This window comes from Pempheris klunzingeri, chromosome 18, assembly GCF_042242105.1.
Source record: "Pempheris klunzingeri isolate RE-2024b chromosome 18, fPemKlu1.hap1, whole genome shotgun sequence".
NCBI lineage: Eukaryota > Metazoa > Chordata > Actinopteri > Acropomatiformes > Pempheridae > Pempheris > Pempheris klunzingeri.
This window is the reverse complement of record NC_092029.1, coordinates 10850876-10872445: the sequence shown is the minus strand read 5'-3', so window position 1 is coordinate 10872445 and position 21570 is coordinate 10850876. Positions and strand designations below refer to the sequence as shown.

Below are 21570 nucleotides of genomic sequence, written 5' to 3'. Positions count from 1 at the left end.
TGGGCAATGTTTAAAGGGTCAGTTCACACAAATCATAACTCAGATACATCTTTTTTTTTTTTCATTTGACCCTACTGGCATTTTGCTTTGCAGACAGCTTTAGTTTTATTTCCTAAAGCTATTACTGCCAAGACTGAGCTGTTATATTACAAAAAAACATGACTGGTTGTATGTGTGTTTGGTGCTTAATTAACCACTCTGGATAATCCACAGACCTCAGCAGCTTTGAACAGTTTAAAGTATCTAACATACAAACAAAATTCTGAAAAGTGACCACACTGAGTTACCAGCACATGGTTTGTTCTGTAAAGAGACATAGTTTTGGGTTTTAGCTCCACAAATATGTAACTACTACTTGAGAGTGTGAAATATATTTCTAAAAAACCAAGAACTGACCCTGGTGCTGCTTTTGACATTAAAGGTTGCTGTTGTGATTCTTCATATACTTTGCAGGTCTGTCATTTTTTGACAAACAGTGACACAGTGATATGACAATGAAGACAAATGTATTGAAAAAAAAAGGTTTGGGGGGGGGGGTCTGACCATTACTGTGACTGGTTACTGGTTTATGCTACAGTATTTGTGGAGCACTGAGTGTCCCTTCACTGGCAAAGAAGTAAAGGTGAGAGTGACAGTGCTGCTCTGAGGTGTCTAAGACAAACTCCATTCAGTCCTCGATTGCTGTGAATGACCACATAGTATCCTTGCAGTCCTGCTTTAGGTCTCCATACTTTTGTGGCACCCACGTATTTGTCCCAGAGCGCTGCACTGAAGGCACTGAACGGTGTGTTGGCTGCGGGGACGTCTGCGTCCAGAGCAGAGTCTGCTTTCTGGAGAGCCTTGTCTCTCAGGAGAGTTTATAGACTGGTAGGTTTGAGATGCTGCGTTATAGGTCATCTAGGCCAGGATTAGGTTGTTCCAGGGCTCGGCTTTGGAGCCAGAGGACCCACCGTGGACCCCAGGGGACATCTTGAGAGGAATGGCACCACCTTGAGCTGCCATGTAGGCTGGCAGGGCTGAAATCTAGAGGGGTGCAGAAGGAAATAATGAGAAGACTCGTATTTTTGACGATATCTGCCCCATGTGGCTTTTTGTGCAGATGAGAGCCTCTTGGTGCTGTTTTAGATCAAAGTTTAGCATTTTTAGCCTTTCCTGTCCTGTCAGTGTCCCATGATTTGGCATGTGGAGAGAAATATTAGTATAATAAGTGCAAAATAAGAAGTTGGTTGTGTGTTCCTTTAGTTAATTCATTTTCTGGGCTTTGCTTTATGTTAAGCATAATAAGTGTCTCTACCCACCTGGCCATCACAACCAAAGACTCTAAAAACATTTTTTGGTGTAAATATTCCCTGAAATTCAACTAAAAGGACGTCCAACCTGTGCATGCGTGCTGTGGTGTGTGTACAAGCTGTGAGTGTCTGGCTCCGTCTTTATCTGGCGAGGCTCCTCCGTAGCGGCGGAGGCACGGGGAGTGCTGCTTGGTGTGACTGGAGTCCCCTCACTGCCCGGGGTCCCTGTGGAGCACACAGCTGAGGTCATTTTACACTCACAGATAGTATACACATGTGACTGGATCTATCTATATATATATATATGTGTATATATATATAGAGAGAGGGAGAGATATGTATGATTGTGATTTTGAAGCTCACCAGTTTGGGATTTGTTGAGGTTCTTGGGTTTGCGTTTGCGGGTCTGGATCCCCTCTTTCTTCATAGCCAGGGGTCGTGCTACCTGTCAAGACACAAAAACATAGAAATGACCTTTAGTCAAACAGCCGACTGAAGTATGTGTAGTTATCACGGAGGCTGGTTAGAAAGTGATGTTTATAAAGAAAATCGATGACGGCAAAAAAGTGTACTTATTTCTAAAGATACGAGAGCCTCTACTGCAAAGATTCATAAACCTGGGGAATGATTGTACTTTATTATCAGCTCTATGTTCATATCGTCATGATAAGCAGTCAGTTGATTTGTTTACATGTAAAAGATAAAAACCTGCAGAGGCTCTGCGGGAAATCATCAAATATGTAGTCACCTCTAGTTTTAGGTCAAAGTCATATTACCATTGGATTCACTTGACCACCAATATTAAGTATGTATGTTTAGATTCTCTGCATGTATTTGTGTTTGAAAAGCATAATGTCAGATTCATTTAAGTTTTAAGTGTAAGATAGAATATGTTTAAATTTGCTCTCTCCCCCTCTCCCATCTCTCGCTCTCTCTCTTTCCCTCTCTCTCTCTCTCTCACTCTCTCTCTCTCTCTCTCTCTCTCTCACCCCATGGAGTTTCATGTAGAGGCCACAGGCGTTGCAGACTGGCTCTCCCTCTGCGTTTCGTCGCCACAGGGTGGTGGTGGTGGTGTGACAGTTGGTGCAGGACAGGCCCACCCTCCTCGAGGCAGACTGCAGCAAATCAAATATGTCAGAGCCATCAGTTAAAAAAGGAGAAAAAGGAGACATTCATCGTACCAGCCGGAGGAGGCCCAGAGAAAAGTGCTCCACTGTCACCCACCAGCCGTCGTTGAGGTTTGATAAGAGGTCTGTTGATGCCATTCATCTTGTGGTACAGTCCGCAGGCGTTACACAGGTAGTGGCCGGTACCATCCCTCCTCCAGAGGGGGGTGGACATCGCCCCACAGTTCACACACTCTCGGCCTTCACCAAAGTCATCAAACAGGTCTGATGAGGGACGACAGGAGAGAAAGATAATAAGCAAAACTTCATGTCACCTTCATGTGTGAAGAGTTTTTCTTTTTGGTGAGACTGTAGTTTGCTTCTATCTGTATAACTCTACTAGGTTATTCTGATTATTTTTCATTATTATTATATTATTATCAGCTAATGTTCTTTGACACCCAGGTTTGAAAAATGTAATTCAATACTCCAGTGGGTAAGAAAGAAGTTTCTGTCATTCTTAGAGAAATTAACTTCCAGCTGGATTTATACCCCCAAAGAAATCCCTAATAAACGGTTTCTAGCACTGTCAAAGCCTGATGGGCTCCTCCTCAAATGCAGTGGCATTTCCACACCAGCAGGAGGTGCGGGCTGCAGCCCCACAGGCCCCCACAACAGCAGCCTGGAATCCCTCCTTATCTCACAGCTCCACATGAGATAAAGAGCCGGCTGGAAATAGAGACAGAATAGAGCTCCATCACATTCAAATAGAGACTCCGTGTCTATCACATCTCTGTCTCCCTCTCTCTCAGATAGCATGACATCTGATGAATGCAGTCTTCACTCTCTCTCATCTGCCACATAACAGAGTATCTCCCAAGAACCACTTAGACGTTCAAGTGAAGGACATCCATCTGTGGGGTGGAAGCGACTGCTCGGCTTTTAAAGTATTTACCCGCTATGTGAGGTTATGCTGAGATGAGGAAACAAGGAAAACAGCAGCTCAATAACTTTAAACGTGTGCTTAATTAATCTTCCTCACATAGGATGAATCAGGCCTCCATCTGCTCCTCCCTCGCTGCAGAGAGTAACTGGAACAGCACTGATACACATGCAGGCCTCTTCCAAGGCTGAGAGCAAAACAAAGACAGCAGGGCAAGCTAACCTTGAGCCAGGCAGCAAGTGTAGCCAACACAGCAAGGCAGCACAAGACAATACACAACAGACAACAGGAGTGCTGCAGTGTCAGTGTCTATCTAAATGGAGGTTTGTTTTTTCCGCTGCATAAATGTCAGTGTGTGCGTCTTTATCAGGGCGCCGTTCAAAAACACACACAGTAATGCTTTATTAGGAGGACAAAGGTGAAAAATAAAAATAAATAGAGTCGATCTACTGGGACACGTGTGCAGACTGTCTGATCAGCTTTTCAGTGGCCACATTGGTCAAATGAATGTTTCTTTCTTCTTTTTCACTATTTAATGGTCACGCTCACTGATTATTTTAGTCGTGGAGACTTTACTTATAAAACAGCACAATATCAAAATTTGATGTAGTTAACCAACAGTTGCTACTTATGTGAAATAATGAAAGCCAACAACCTGGACCACATACAACAGTAACAGTTACATGACAGTAAAGGGGCCTTTTCCACTGATGGAAAGTATCTAAGTAGATTTACTCAAGTGTTGTGCTTAAACAAAGTACAAGTACTCTAAATTTGTACTTGAGTGTTTCCAGCTTATGCTACTTTATACTTCTACCCCACATTTCAGAGACAAATATTGTACTTAACTTACTTAAATTTATTTCTCATCAGTTGTAATTTGGCTGAATAGAAAAAAAAATCTATAAAATAACATGCATTATTTCACTGCCATTTAAACTACCAAACAGTGAATTATGTAGTTTAAATTATCTTCATCAACACTGGAATTCTACTTACATATTAATGTATCAGTAACTATAATATATGTTATAATAGATCATAATATATTTACTAGTAAAACACTCACAGGGCCATATTTCTACATATTTTACCTTTAATGTTCAAAGTACATGTTGTTGATAATATTTACTTTCAGCCCAGGTTTGCCTGTAACGAAGTGTTTCTACACTCTGATTATGTTTGTATTTACTTGTGCTTTATTTTTTTTATTTTTTGACGTTTTATTTATTCTACATTTTACTCTGCTGTAAGATTTTCTGCACTGCTCTTTGCTCAAATGCAAAGCAAACAGTAAAAAGAGTTTTTTTAAAAAAAAACAACATGACACGGAGCAAATGGAAAGAGTATTAACCTGTTAAAAACATCTGTCAGCCTTTTACTTCATATTTGATGGTGAAGCTGTAGGCAGACACTCATTGTGTGAAGGAGACATGTTTTACTTTCAGCACTGAAAAGATCCTACAGAGGGATAATACAGGTTCAATAATAACAATGTCTTATAAACTAAAATAAGGATATTTATCCAAAAATATATTGTAAAAAAAAAAAAAGTTCTCTAGTAGTTGGAGGGATGTTATAGCTTCTTACATAAAATAATTTTCCAATTTAGATGAGATCAAAATCAAGAAAGAATGATCTTATAAAGATGAATTAAACATCTGATGCAAAACTGTTTTGTTTTTTTTTGTTTTACTGAAACAGCTTTACGAAATATATTTATGAGCCAATTATAAATCAAAGTAGCTGTGATGTGTCTGCAAAAATGTGGCATAAATATAATTTTAATTTAAGCTATCTTTAAATATCTTTACATATATTTTACAGAATTAAAGTTTCTCAGTATTATGTAAATTATCACTGAGCATATTTTGTGTGATGATCATTAAAAAAAAATCTCATTTGTTTCTTCTCTCACTTAAAGCTGAGGGAGTTTTCTCTTTCTGCCTGTTCACCAGCAGAACAGCAAACACTTTCACTGCAAGTCTGCACGGCACTGAATCAAACACTGAGATTTGATTTAATTTGATGTGATCGCAAAACAGTGAGCAAACTGTCAGTTTGTGTGATTGCAATCAGATGAAGAGATCAGGGCGGATCAATGCTGTTATCTCTCTCTCTTTTTCTTTCTTCGTCGAACGGCTCGAAGAGATTTGCCCTGTAAGTGGGAACATTTAGGCTTTTTAAATCAAAACCACACAAACTACTTTGTGCTCACATCAATTGTAAATTTGATACTAATGAGTAATATTTCTAATAATGATCCAGATTAGGTAGTAAATTACATGATAATGAAAAGGGAATATATTGAAATATAAACATGGAAAGATTAATGAAAATGTTTGCATGCAGCTGACAGATGAAAGGAAAATGTAGCTGGAGGAGACACAATGATCACAGTATTGATTAGTGATGAAGACTATACATGGTGCAGGTCGCAGTCATCGAAAAACCTGACAACCTCAGCAGAGTGACTGTGTTGCTGTGGTCCAGAGTGCGACTCCAGGGCTCAGGGACATAAAGCTGAAGTCACAGTTACAGGTCAGAGCTGCTCCTAGCCGTGCTGTTTAATTAATGACAAATGATTCACTGAATCCTCACTAACACACAGGACTCTTGAGCTCAGTGCTGCAACCTAATCATGATCATGATCATGATCAGGAACCTCCATGAGTGAACCACAACCCCCATAAACTATAATCCTCATAAACCGTGTTATCAATCTATGTGTCTTTGATTCATAAAAATATACAGAACATGTTTATTATTGTTAATGATATGTTTTTTATATATGTTGCATGTTTGACTTGTGGGTTGTGTTGCTATTATGAATGTGAGCAGGCCTGTCACACAAATGAAGTGTCACTGGCCTAAATCTGGCCTTTTGGTTTATTTTCTATTCATAAAGGAAGTCATGATGAAAATATGGTTTTAAAATCCTCCTAAAATGAAGAGAAATGTTTCAAACAGAACCTCAATCTGCGTCTGCAACTGAAGACTCTCATTTAAAACATGATTAAAGGGAAAACATGAGCAGGATAAACTAACTGATGTATCTGGAATAAAATCCAATTTTCTTAGAAGAAAATTTATGCTTTCCATGTCATAGTGACAGACGTGAAAATACGTGTGTGAATTAGAAATCCTGTATTTTAATTTAAGAAATAAACTCATCAAACTCTTCAAACGTGACACCTTTAATCGCTTTGCAGCGTCCTGATGGTCATATCACTGACTTATCTCACGTGGCTGCCTTTAACTTTCTAAAATTCCTCGATGTTTATGGTTGACGTGTTGTTTTAATCAAACAGAAAGAAAAAAAATGTGCAGTTTATTTTCGTTCTGCAGAAATGTGCCGAATAATCATTTATTCTCACACATTTTATTAAAAGTTTAAGCTCGTCTCATAATTTAAAGACATCTAACTGATTTGTCTTATAGCAGAATTAGTTTTACAATTGTGCAAAATATGAATCCCACATTTAATCTCGGTGTGTTGTTTTATTGTAATGTTGATTTATTTGTTGCCATGGAATCATATTTCAGGCCTTCTGATTTAATTAGTGCAATCTGATGTGCTCTGTAAACTCAAACTACATTCATCTCGATGGGTCATAATTATTAAGAGATTATTTCTGCAACATGCAGACGAAACGTCTTTTTAAAACCTGTCCTGTAGCAGGACTTGTGTCAAAAAATATTGAATTAATGGTTCCCCTGACTGATCCCTGACTAATATAAAGAAATTAAAGAGCTGCTCAGTTTTTGTCAGCATCTGCGCTTTTCTTCTCCTGTTGGTGAATATGATAGTTTTGATATTGTTTACATTTCTATCTGCACTACATCATTTCAAAAAAGTCACAATATTTTTATCCAAGTTTTATCAAAGAGAAAAACACAGAAGATATTTAGCGCCTTTTAAAATTGTGTTCTTCTTTCCCGTTGCTCACCTATGTTTGGGTGCCGCGCTGTGCCAGGAGGAGCGCCGGTTTGGAGACCGTGGAGGACCGGGCTATCAAAGGGGGACGCCGGCCACGTCCCACCCACGTTCGGACTCATGTAGGCCGGGTAGGGGCTGTGATACGAGCCGCTGATGCTGCGGGCTCCGTAGTGCTCCCTCCCGTTGGCGGAGATGTTCAGCGGGCTGGCGTAAGAAGCTGCCGTCTCCCGGGCCGTGGCCACCCCGGAGGACAGGGGCGGGCTGGTGGAGAAGGCGAAGCGCGGAGACACCGGGGAGTGGTTGTACGAGGGCACCGAGTCTGCGCCCGGCTGAGTCCAAGCAGAGTGGCTCGACACCGGGCTGCTCTGCTGCGACGCGCCGGGCGTCTGGAGGTAAGGCAGCGCCGGGATCATGGGGGTGACGACCCGGGTGGTGGGCACATAAACCGGAGAGGTGCCCGCCGAGGCGTTGTGGAGAAATCCGGCCTCGTAGGAAGGGGGGCCGTGGTTGGTTGTCATTATACCCTGATACATATCCTTTCCTTGAGGCTGGACATCCGTGTTGATAGAAGGTGTAACGACGGTGTGGATGCAGTTACGCACAGGACTGCTCGGTGTTACCGCAAAAAGATATGATTGAGTACAATCCGCCAAACTGTCCGGTCCTTGTTAAAATCAGATGTGCTGTGAGGAAGACAAGCGAAGGAGCTGCCTGAGAAAATTAAGAATAAACCGAGAGAGGAGACGTGAGGGAGAGGAGGAGGAGTGAGAGACTGCACCGTGTGATCAAGATCCAGCTGTTATCATCCCCCTCTCTCCCTCTCTCCCCCCCCCCCCCCCCCCCCCCTCTCTCTTCAAACCAAGAAAGAGTTGAAAAAATATCTTAATGAAATGTAATCATTTTCGCTAAAATTAGACCAACAGAATTATATATTCAACCAGAGATTGAAAAAAGAAATCATCTTTCTCATTAGGTCCTTTCTGCTGAGTTCGATAACGAACTTTTAATTGTGCTTTTTCCTGTTTATGGATTTTATTAATGATTTGAATCGGTAAACTACGATTTTTTTTATTGTCCGTTTGTGAACTAAATTAAGAAAGTTTTCAGTGGAGTTGTTAGTCGTGTTTTGGCCCCTGCTCAGTTTCTATTTCTGTCATAAACCATTTCACAAATCTGTAAATGAGTTTTAAAAAATCAGTTTGCACATTATAGTAACTTTTATCTGTCTGTGTTTGAGTCCCATCTGTTAAAAATATAGTTTCGTTAACCTGATTTAACTCCCTGGAGTCTAAACTGTTTGTTTCTCTTTTTCTAAATTGTCCATTAAAACGGCTTCATATGATGATTGTTTTTGGATTTTTAGTTCCTGAATAATCTTTTCGAGAAAATCACTGCAGTGTTTTTGTCTGTCTGTGGCACTTATACACTGTGGTGTTGGGTTTTTGTTCCACTGGCATTTAACGTTATGATATGGACACAATCATGTGCACATTATTGTTTCTGATAACTGTTAATCTGTAATATCTGGATTAAACTAGAGCAATAAAGGCTGAGTTATGTCTTGCAGCAGGATGGTGCTTTACAAGATAAATATATGCTATGAACGAAAGGTGGATTATCCTGTCAAACGATTAAGATATTTTAAGAAAATGTAAATATATTAGCTGTGACCTGCAGGTTTGTTATCACATGACTTATCGACTTCCACGCGCTGAATTGGCATTCACGTGTCCAATGAGCAACTTTAACTCTCCCAATTTTTTTTTTTTTCCATGACAAATATGATGTATGGTGCTGGATGCTTGAGGCGGATTCCGTCGGAAGTGTTGTTGGAGGTTGTTGTCCTCATGAGCACAGATTTATACCTGTCATCAACACCAGTCAGCGTAAACACACGAGGCCATTTCATTGTGCAGCCACTTCCCACAGACAGCAGCTCAATGAATTATGTGGCTCTTATATGTGTGTGTGTGTGTGTGTGTGTGTGTGTGTGTGTGTGTGTGTGTGTGAAAGTTTACGCAAATCCTTCTGAAGCAACACGTTATTATTCTAACATTATTATTCTTAAAAGGAAAGTGTGTTTTATCGGATTAGAAGGCCATCAGATGCTGAGTATCTGTGACCAAACCCATTTATCTGCATATCAAACTGTGATTCAAAACAGAGACAGAAAGAAAAATGATGTGTTCACAGAATTTATCCAGACTGAGCTGAAGAGTTTGTAGTTTGCTCACCTCTTACAAAGCAACACAACATGACAAGGCTGCCTTCTGCCAATGAATAGATTCAGATTCTTTGACTTGTCATACCATGAAAATCATACCTGCACCCAATGACAGTAATCATGAGAATCATTTCCATTTGAATACACAACTAAATGGAATGCAGCCGTTGTTAATAATACTAATAACACCTGTGCTATTCATGCTAGAAGTTAAAATATCTACTGAGGCCTCTGGAAAACTTTAACTAAAATGCTTAAAGTTTATTGAAAGGAGCACAAACCCTTCAGTTAGATTGCTGACTTGCCGAGGGGCTGCATGGAAATCAACTTCTATGAAATGCATTAAATATTATAATTCATGTTTAATATTTTACATGCCCACTCACAAATAGATCAACTAAAATAAAGAAAATGATATAAATCCCGTATAGATGTAAAGTGGCTCACTGCAACAGGTGCAGCAAAACATGTTAAGCAGCTCTGAGAAGAAGAGTTTCAATCTATCTATCAATCAATCTATCTATCAATCAATCAATCAATCAATCAATCAATCAATCAATCAATCAATCAATCTATCTATCTATCTATCTGTCTGAACATGAGCCTCATACAAGAACCTATAACCGTATACAGTATTGATTCGCTGCCCCCACCCTCTCTTGCAGAAGGCAAATAGAGCAATACTGCCTCAATGGAAATAGGGAATTGTCATCAATGTGTAACTGCAGACTGATAACAGAACCACCAATTGGTGGCTAATAATATCAAGGCGTATGTCCCTTTAGCCTGCGAGGGCAAAAAGTAGCACGAAAGTCACAGATGATTCATGCTTTTATGCTTCCAGTAGAGCGGTTCAGTCTGCGTGCCACCATGTGAAGAGGGGAGTGAGGGTCATCTTTGTTAATAATAATCAGTCAGTCCTCATTCAGCAGCAACAACTTTTGGTGTCATTCTTCTTTCAGGCCAGAAGCTACTAAACGCTGCAGTGGAGTCGAATTTGATCCACATATGGGGTGAAAAGTTCACAAAAATACTGAAAAATCAAACAGAGTTCATCCTCTTTTCTGTTATTGTACAGTACAGTGTGTGTTTTGATTTGTGTGTTTGCACATGCCAGGCTGTATCACTGACAGTGACAGAGGCCAGATCCCAGGAAAGTGTGTGTGTGTGTGTGTGTGTGTGTGTGTTCGTAACCATCATTCTATGCATTGGTGCAAGGTTTGTGTGTGTTTTCACTGTGTATGAATGAAGAGGTGTTGGGTGAGGGACTAGATAGAGATGCTGGTATGTGGCAGACATCAGCGGACTGTTGCTGAGGACGGTGTGTGTGTGTGTGTGTGTGTGTGTGTGTGTGTGTGTGTGTGCCTGCATGTATTTATGTGTGCAAGGAAGAAGGGCCAAAGTAAGTCACCGACCCCAAATGATTGAGTCTTTGCCCCAGCCAAGACGGGGACAGTTTTCCTGGTGCCTGGTTCAGACACACACACACAAATACACCGACACTAGTAGACTCCTGGCTCCAGGAAGAAGACTTCAAATGGAGAAGCAGGAAACCCACGAGGTAGAATACCCTGTCGATATGGGCCAACAGAGGCCAGGGACACACACACACACACACACACACACACACTTGCTGTTCTTTAGCTGTTTCCCAAACGAAGTTTCAAAAATGACCTTTCATCTTGTCTGTGTCTGTTCCTGCTGACCTCACTTGTTTGTTTGTTTTATGTGATCAGATTGATTGCCATTGATCCTCTCATGTGATCAGGATAATGATGAAACAGTGCTAATCAGTGTTAACTCACTGCCTGTCAAATGGGTTCATAAAGACTCTTGATTACAAGTGACCACTCTCAAAGCTTTCATTCATTTTTATTGGTTGACTCCTTTGAATTCCTGACTTAACTTTATTGAGGCAGACTTTCAAATTGGACATTTTACAAAAGTTTACAGTGATAAAAACAGCATGTGCACATAACAAATTGCCCCATGGGAGCATTAAAGCCCTGCTCTGACTACCATCATGTTTGCACTGCTCTCATTCTTATCTTGTAATGTCAAAACTTTCTGCATCAATCAATTCACCCTCTGTGTGTCTGTGGTAAATTCATATCATCTATATCCTTTTTTTAATGCTATCACACTGTATGAAAAATCAAGTTCTAGTTTGTTACGTTTTGGTTCAACTTTTTGGAGTTTAAGCTTGAGTAACAATATTTTGGCTAAATTTGGGTGAATCATCAAGGCTTTTCTCATCAGGGGTTCATCTTATTGATATTGAGTTTGTTTTGCATTTTTTTCACTTTATTGAAAAAAACACTGTAAACATGTGAGATTTTCTAGTGCGATCGTGCTTCATCATGATCATCATGTTTATGACAGTGTGTAACTATGTGTGTAACTAGGTGAGTGTGTGGATTTGTGTGTTATTCTAAGGTATCTGTATGTTATGCTTGCAGATTAAGTGTGTTTAACCAGGTAAGGTCAGGGAGTCACACAAGAGGAGAGACCACTCGGCAAGACACCTGGGCTTCAGCAACAACAGATCGTGGCTCTCTCTTTCTAACACACACACACTTAATCAGGAGTTTTTTTTATTTCTTTTATGTTTTTGAATAAATTATTAACTCCTCAGTTGCAGGTTCTCATATGTGACAGGCTCAAGTGCTGAATTGGACTCTTGGTTCACACTGTTTGAAGAGCAGCGTAAACATATCACACAACACTCAATTACAGGTGATAAGAATTCAATTATCAAAACCTCTTTTGTTCTGATGGTCTCCACTGTTTGTAAAGCTACTTAACCAACCTCACTCACACAAACGTTTGAATATTTCTTTGACGCTTGTATGCTAATATTTGAAATTCCACTCTTGGGTGTTGCTTGCTCAAATGTCAGTTATAAAATTTAGAAAAATCCTAAGGAAGTGAGTGATTTGTTATAATCAGGTGAGCGTTGCACAGAGGGTCCCATGCGCAAAATCCACCACAGACCAATCACACCGGCCGGATATCTGACTGACAGCCTCCAAGCGGGGTGTCCCATGATACCAAGAGTGTGTGTGCATGTTTGCGTGTGTGTATATATGAGCTATGGTGAGTGTATTTTTAGCAGTGAAGACTCAGGGATCCCAGGACCTCTCCCTGTGATAAGCAGTGGCCAAAGTCCGCGGGCTAGTGAAGGCCTGAAGAGCAAATAGGGAACACACACACACACACACACACACACACACACACACACGAGAAGACAGTGCTTAATATGCTGATACACAGGGCTTAGTTGCAGTGATGTGGCAGGCAGAGGAAAAGCTGTTTGTTTGTACGCGGAGGGGCAAGTTAGGGGTAAGATTCAGGTTAGGTAAAGGTGAGGTGACGTCATCAAAACAATGGATACCGGTGTCTTTGAAGGGTTCAAACAGAGTTCATGCAGAGAGGGTTAAAGAGGCGTCAGTGGGGCTAAAACGGCGTAAGAATACGCAGAGTGTGATAGGGAGAGAATGAGAGAAGGTGGAAACAAGTGTGTGAACTTCTCATCAATGTCGAAAACGCTCTTCTGCTGTCAGTCAAAGGCAGGCTCCTCCCTCTCTGAAAACACTGCAAGAGAAAACAAAAACACAATGAGGAAGCCAGAGGAGAAAAGGTTCCTCAATCCAGGGACGGTCATAGCGCACATGTCTGATAACAGCAGGAATATTTCTGTTTGGACAAAGAGAGGAGGGGTGGTGGAGGAGAAAGGTTTAACAAATTGGTTACGTCTGAAGTAAGAAGTGGAAAGTGGTCAGAGAAAGAGGGAATGTCAGTGAGGAGGAGAAGGGAGATGCCACCAGACAGGAGGAGCAGTGGAAAACAAAAGAGGCTCCACACTCTGCTCCGTCTTATCTGTCTGAGGGTCTTATCCACCACCGGCTCTGTTAGTGTAACCCCATTCCCTCCCTCCCTCCACCTCATCCCTCCATCTCCAGCCCACCTTCCTCCCCCTCCCACCCCTCGACTGACTGCCTGCTTCGGACCCCGTTATCAGGCCAGGGCTGACGTCAGGGGGCCCGCTGGTGCTGGGGGGCCGGAGACGGAGGCTGATAGCGCGGCAGAGGCTGCCTCCACACAGGCTGTGGGAACCGCGGACCCAGCCCACCTCGACCCAGTGGCCCCGCACGTCCACCACGAAAACACACACTGAAGAGAGGATATATGGTTGATCCATGAAAGCACACACACTTTTTGTACATTTGGGGGGGTTAGCAACCTGACGAGAATTTGTACAATTTTAAAAAGTACACATTGTGGGTATTTTCTAAGCTGGGACCACATTTTTACAGTCAAAATAGTTAAATCTAACTACTTTTAGACCAACAAAAATAAAAGAAATGCTAAATAAATTAAGGCTTCAGCATCTATTAACACGATTTTAATTTGTGTCAGTGTGGACATCGCTATGAAACATGTCTGCACCTTCATGTTGGGAAAATAAAGTTAAACAAATTCTAAATGAACCATTAAGAAAATAGACTTGAGCATTTCTAAAATCCTGTCTACTGCCCTGACACAGCACAGCTGATTTTCTATTAAAAGAAACACATCAAACTGCATACAAAACTGTGTGCTCCTGTGCATATATGTGTACATCTTGCTATTAAAAGCATTTTCCACTTTGATAGACTCAGTGCACTGCAGTGTCCCAGAGCCTAAAATAAACACATCCACAGCAGACATGAAGCGTGCAGTTAATGAGCTGCGTCTTATCAAACGTCCCTGCTCAACATCTCAATAGAAAGATCTTCTCTTCCACTTCTATAAAAATAACTTTTTTTCCACAATATGTCCCAAGGTAGCAATATAACAGTAACTCGTTATCTCCCATAATTCACAATATTTCACCAGTGACCGACTTCCACTTAAATATAAACTGCACAAGTTCAGGGAATCACTTGAGGTTACGCGTTTTCAACCTCACACTTAAGAAATCAGTCCTCCAGGGACCCTCTCAGCCCAATAAAACTCTATATGACGGATATTACGTGGTGAGGCGAACTGTCATTTAAGCTGAAGATAAAGCTGAGGTAACGTGGCACTCATCAGCCCATGTATCTCCGTAAGAAACAGATTATGATGTCAGAGTTGGTGTTCTGCCATTAGACATGAATTCACCGGAGGAAAAATCAGGGAATTAATTGCCTGAGACTAGGTTAAGGAGGCACTTAGCCCTAAGTGGTGGAATGGCTATTGTCATGCCAAAAAATCTCTAAAAGGTGTGTGTGTGCGTGTGTGCGTGTGTGCGTGTGTGCGTGTGTGTGTGCGTGTGCGCGCGTGTGTGTGTGTGTGTGCGTGTTGGTATGGGTCAACAGGTGCAAGTCTGAGGGGAGTGAGGGGAGCGCTGCAGCAGATGAAGTTGGCAAGTTTCACATCATTAGTTGCAGGTGCTGAACTCCCAAAATGTGCAAACACATAGGCTCACACACACACACAGACACACACATTGACACTCATGTCAGCTAAACCTTGTTAATTATCATCCCTCGACATCAGTATAACCACTGAAGCCGCCCAACGCAACTCCATTCAACTCTGGTGTGACTCATTTGCAGTAACGGGAGTGAATTGAACCATGAATCTGCCAGTAACACACACATATATTTCCACATCTTCCTACGTGTGCCTCAGATGTTTTCGGAGATGGATCTGTCGGATGGGGAGTGGAGACACACTTATCAGTGTGTTGTCCTCGATAAGGCGGAGAAGATTTGTAACGGTTGCTCTGTATGTGTGTGTGTCTATTGCTCTCTCTCTCTCACTCTGACCTCTTGTCGGCCGAGCCATTGGGAGGAAGAAAGAGTGGCCTTGACAGAGCGAGAGGAGGGCTGAGATGTAAAATAAGAATCAGTGAAAGAAAGAGGCTGTTGTCCCGGAGTTGCTTATTTCTTCTCCTCCACCTCTCGCTATCGTTTTCTCTCACTCTCTTTGTCAGACACACACTCCCTAAAGTTCACCAGTGGCCCGTAGCGTCCTTGGATTTAAATAACTATAAAATATGTGAGATATTAGTAAAGGTGAGTGCAAGCAAGAGGGGAAAAAAAAGGAAGGTGAACTTTAGGTGCACTCTACAAACGTTTTAATGCATGAGTGAAAGAATAAAATACAACCTCACTGTAGTACAGATGACACCCTGCAAGAAATGTACAGCTTGGACTGCAAATGCACTGAGGATTCAGCATAAAGAAATGATTCATTGGTGTAGGCCTTGACACCAAAATGTTTCCATCTGTATGTGAAAGAGAAATGCTTAAATAGAAGGCTAGACGTACTAGCAGGTATACTGGGGTCCAAGCAGTAGAGTGACTGTACAGTCAAATCTCAAACTACACACGCTCACACATTTCAGTGCATGAATCCACCTGAGCTGTCAGTAGCTTTCATAGTGCAGCTCTCAGATAATAGTAAAGGACCACATGTACCAAGTCTGGAAAAACTGCAGCTGCTGTCTAGTGGGCAAAGCAAGTGAGCGCAGTACAAGTTAGTGGCAGCGGCCTCAGTCAATCAGAAGTTAATGAGTTTACCCCCCCCCCCCCCCACACACACACACACACACACACACACACACACACACATGTGATCACTTTCTAACCCTCAGTGCATCGTCTCCTCCGCTGTCTTGGTAGCCGCCCGCCACACTGCCTGCCTCGGTGCCCCCCTTCTCTGCCCTCTGGGTGACATGATAAGCTCAGGCCTCATTAGTCTTTTTAATTGGTCCAGAACAGTTATAGTGAGCCAGTCTGAGGTCTGGCCACGAGCCAGGCTAAAGTAAACCGACCCAATGGAAACACTGTGCAGGCCGACCAACAGCTCACAGAACGCAGCATCGACCCTGAAAAAGACAGCGTTTGATTTAGGCTAAACTGTATGGTATCACAATGGTACTATATCTACCCATAGATTACAGTGTTTTTCATCTTTAATTAACACTAATCAGGCCATACCAAGTTCAGCTAAAGCTTAAAGAATTAAAACATTTGAATTTGTAAAGAGTTTCTCTTTGTTAGATTTTACAAATCACCCAAGGAACCCATTTCCAAACACAGATACTCCCTTCATTTGACAGCTCGTTGGCCTTTTCTCGTGCCCACAAAACTCAGTCTTTCTAAATTAAGACATTTTTCTTCCCTGGATGAGTGCAAAACAGAGCAACTTATGAGGGTAACATTCAGCCCTCTGGAGCATTTGCTTTGTGTGTTCACACAACTGTATGTTCTTTGTTAAAAAAAAAAAAAAAAGACAATATGATGAATTTTATAATTAACTTTTATCTCTAATATTTGGAATTTGTTTATCTATTTTTTTGTTTTTCTGGTACTCAGGGTGTGTGACAGTGTGTGCATAAGCATGTATGTGTGAATGGGAGAGTGTGTGTGAGTGTGTGTGTGTGTGTGTGTGTGTGTGTGCACCACGGCGTCTATAGCTTGCGGGGAATCCATCAAAGCTTATCATTATAAGTAAACATGACAGAGTGGACAAAATGTCTTGTGCGCCGCCAGACCTGCTATCTAACCACAAGCCATATCTGTGATGATGGACTGATGTGGCGCTGGCTTGGACAAACCAGAGTCTGAGTGTGAGAGTGGGAGTGTATGTATGAACGCACACACACATACACACACACATCAAAAGGCGTACACATGTAGACACTCAGACGCAGCGAGCACACACACTCAAGTTACCTTTAACGTGGCCCTTATATCTTATGCCTCTCAAAGGAATACAACCTTTGCAGTGCATGAGAAGCTGACTTATCGCACGATCATAAATGAGCAGGCACAGTCATAATTCATATGGGAATTTATAGCTGTTATTTATTGGCTAGTGTTGGCTGGGATTTACCTATGAGTTGAGCAGAGACTTTGCTTTTTCTCCTGGAAAGTGATGGTCACTGTACAGGACAAGCCTCTTTTTATGGCAGATGAGATCAGAGGAGAGTTAAGGAGTTGCTGAGGGAGATTTATTAGTAATGTTAGCTAATAGTTCATGATCTGCACTCATTGTCATGATTTCCCTATAAGCTGTGGTACATCAGGTTAGGTTATCTATCAGAAAATGATTTGGAAAATTAGCATACAGATTTTTAGAGCCCTAACCATTTACCCAGGGTGAGGTTTCTTGCATGTGTGCGCACTGAGGTCAGCCTGTGTGTTCCTCTACTTGTTACAACACCGCTGATAAGCAGGGTAAACAACCATGCACAGTTTGCTCCCCTACCACGGTCATGTGATCAAAAACACTGATGGGAGAGTGCATGTGTGTATGTGTGTATGTGTGTGTGAGAGAGAGAGGGGGATATAGCGCTTATGTCCATCTCTACTTAAGGTTTCCTACACTGTGGCTCCTGCATCGCCTGGACATTTAGCTCTAAGAACGAAAACCCCAATTTTGATAACCTTTCCCCCGCAGTTCAGTTCCCGGGTCAAAGGTCATGGCTGCAGTGCTTCAGCTGACTTGGCAGATTGACAGCGGGTGTAGTGGCGCTGGATTGGTATACAGTATGGAGCAGTTTCAACCCACGTCTCCATCACTTTCATTCCCCTCTCTGTCTTTGTTAACCGCCTGGTGCAAGTGGTCGGGGTGTATGCAGAGGGAGTGTGTGTGTAGGGGGGTCATTAACCTCATGGTAACCTAGAAGGTGGCTCTCCTAGACCACCAAGGGAGTGGTAAATGCGTCTCCGTCTCATTTAAACTATTGCAGCTTGTGATTTGTCATATATATTAAAAACAAAACAAAAAACATTACATTCCTGCTCTTGGAGCCCCACAGAAAACTGCTGCCTAGTTTCTATCTAGTGATTTACTTAATCGACCTGAACTAGGAATAGTTCGACCTTTTTTGGGAAACTGGCTTATTTGCTTTCTTGCCAAGTATTACACAAGAACACATACTCTGATGACCATATGGTAAATAACAGGGGGGAACAGCTACCCTGGCTTTGTCAAATGATTAAAAAAAAGGGCCCATACCAACACCCATGAAGCTCATTTATGGTTATTTTTCATTTACTTAATCCAAAAAAGTAGCTTCATAGTTATATTCATATATATTCATCATATTTACAGTCATGAGAGTGTAGTATAATTAACATCTTGGAAAGAAAGCAAAAAAGCACAGGTTATTTCCCAAAATGTCAAACTATCAGTCACTTTGGATAATGTCTGCTGCTGGAAAACATCTGCTAGCGACAAGAATTATTAGCGTAACGCTTTGTAACTTGATGTAGCAGTTATATTATATTTGGTGAATTGCAATTCATATATAAAACATATTGCATATAAAACAATTCAAAAAACACTGTCTGATGTAAGATTTTCTCAAATATATCTGCATTTCCTTCACAGGTTTGGTTCATTATAATGAATCAGGACTCCCATATTTCCTATCAATTATCATTTGTGTGACATATCCTTTTGCTCTGTTTAGGTTTTGCAGCTTCTTGCTGCCATGGCGTACTTGAAGTTATCAGTGGTTGTAGTCTAAGCTAGAAGTGTATGACGTCTGTGCAAAATGATTTTAAATCTCTCCAAGGACTGTGCTGGGTCAGACCTCTGTGGCAGCAGCAGCTTTAAACCATACAAACAAGATATTATCTTTGTGTATTGACTTAGCAAAACAAAGCACTGAATGACATGAGAGAGGATTTTAGTTGCTGCTACTGACACTCTGACTGTCTAATCTCCCATTCAAACACCAATTAAAATGTGATGCTAAAATGCAGGTGAAGATTGCATAGCTTATTTTTGAATATGCGCTGAATATGGTATCCTAGCTGGGACATACAGAACACATGTGCTTTATCATCAGCACACACACAAACATGAAGGTACACATATGTCCTGAAAATGTGCTCCATCTTTTCTTTTGTTCTTGTCCTCTTTCTCCTTTTGTGCTCATCCTCTGTAACATAAATTCCTCCACGCATGTGTGTGTGTGTGTGTGTGTGTGTGTTTGGCCTTAAGCTGACTACCCATGTGTAGCAGCAATATTAACCCAAAAAACAGGCACTGTAATGCTGCTGTGCTGTTTGTGGGCCCTGGCAGGGCAGTGTCGTAAAAACTCTAATATCAGGGGCTGAGATGAGGCTACCTGTATACTGTACAGATCTTATACGACAGGGAAGCTATAGGTTTGATGGACTTAGACTATTATTATACCCCTGTCTGACTGAGAGCCACATCTTGAAAACATTACTCAGTAAAGAGTCAAAAGTTTAATAGAGCTCATCCTTGGCTTTTTTTAGTGTTTAATACTTGGTGAAACTGTCTGCCTCAATGCAATTTCTTTTTATATCTTTGTGTTTTCAAGGCCATGCCTGTGCCTCCAGAAAATTAAGGATAACTTGGAATACGAACTTGAAGAAAAATGTCAGAAATGAGGAAAGTGAACATGGAGAGAGCGTTTAAAAGACTGTGGATAGCGATATTTGGGAGGTGGTCGTGGCTGTCCCATCGCTCAGTCACATGGAGGCTTTGATGGTTTTGAAGGGGGACGATGATACCCAGAGCCCCGGGGTCCCTGCCAACACAAACCCTGCTCCCAACCAAACAGGCCCCCACAATCCTTTGCTCCAAACAGAGTAGTGAGAGAAGGTGGGGGTGGAGAGGGGTTGAGGAGAGCCTGAACAGGACGGAGGAGGGACACACCGGCGCCATGGCGATCCCTAAGACAACTTATCTCCTCTGTCACAATGATAGCGCCTGTCAAAATAACTGCCAAGATACATAGCCAGCCAGGAACTGGTTAAGTCCTGCTTTGTCCAATCAGAGGGCCTGCAGCCTGCGGCCTCTGTCTCTCCCCACCTTAGAGGCCTCTCTGGGACCCAAGTTCCACAAACACTCATTATCTCTGTCTCATTGCTCTCTATCTCAAACAAGTTCGCTCCAACTAGGCCCAAACTTCATGGGAAAGAGAGACAGAAAATTATACACTCCATTTACACCAGAACTGAATTTAATGAGTTAAGGTTACAAAATATGTGGTGAATATTGGACTAAAGACACTTCATAGTCTCAATAACTTGGTTCTAATGGTAGACATTGTTTTAATGTGCAGTACCCTCTATGTAGATAGATAGATAGATAGATAGATAGATAGATAGATAGATAGATAGATAGATAGATAGATAGATAGATACTTTATTCATTCACTAAGGGAAATTCAGGTTTACACCACTAATATTGTGACCTCCTCCACATATTGCAGGCCTCTGTGTCTTACACCATTTGTTGTGAAGTGTCGCCACCCACCGGTATAAATGATAAATGGCTCCTGACGTGACAAAGTCAAATATAATGTGCACGTACAGTGTATGTGTATTTTATTTGGGTTCCCAACGTGGGGGTCTGAACCCAGGAGGTCACATGATATGATCGGGATTAAATGAAACATTGACATGCTACGCAAAATTATTTTTCAGGGGGTTAATGTACTATTTTTGCCAACAGAGCTTTAACACATTATTCAAAGAATTATTATTCATCACGAACAAGCACACAAAAGGCTGAGCACCCCTGCACCAGTACAGTCTGTGGTAACTAGCACAGACAATACAAACAGTCTATTGAAAGATTTTTCATTAAAAGTAAAAGAAGATATTTTGTTTTAACGTGGGTCACGTTAGGCTGTTATTGTGCTAAAAACTAAAACTTAACACGATTGTATTAAAAACGAAAGCAATGATATTGCGGTTTTACTGTGATGGCTACTAAAGATAATGTATGGTAATTATAATAGGTAATACTTTGCTCCAGTCATTTATTGTAGCCGTATTCACCAGTAACACAGAGGGTCAGCAGGATAGTCACTGCTCTTAATATTTAACCCATCTGTTGTCCAATCGGTTTATTTCCGCTAAATCCTTAGCAGGGGTAATGAGAGTCTACACTGAGCGAGACAAAAAGTAGTTCCCTGACCGGGAATCGAACCCGGGCCGCGGCGGTGAGAGCGCCGAATCCTAACCACTAGACCACCAGGGAAAGTTAAGGGCTGCACGATCCAATCTATTCTTGTTTTTTTCCTATGTGTTATGTGTGTTATC

General features: G+C 41.6%; 2 protein-coding genes and 1 non-coding gene across 3 annotated transcripts in view; all 3 read right to left on the bottom strand.

Annotated features, from left to right (window-relative positions):
• LOC139218319 (uncharacterized) overlaps window positions 1–21570 on the bottom strand; it is an 86388-nt gene that overhangs the window by 37934 nt on the left and 26884 nt on the right. The gene's annotated exons all lie outside the window — the stretch shown is intronic.
• On the bottom strand, window positions 557–8044 carry gata4 (GATA binding protein 4). Its single transcript, XM_070849376.1, has 6 exons — window positions 7289–8044; window positions 2514–2680; window positions 2279–2404; window positions 1653–1734; window positions 1378–1514; window positions 557–1023 (listed from the first exon to the last, which is right to left on the bottom strand). Exons 1-6 carry the CDS (start codon window positions 7809–7811, stop codon window positions 898–900), a joined length of 1161 nt encoding a protein of 386 aa, XP_070705477.1. The 5' UTR covers window positions 7812–8044; the 3' UTR covers window positions 557–897.
• trnae-cuc (transfer RNA glutamic acid (anticodon CUC)) lies at window positions 21437–21508 on the bottom strand. Its single transcript has one exon. It is a non-coding gene; the product is annotated as a tRNA-Glu (tRNA).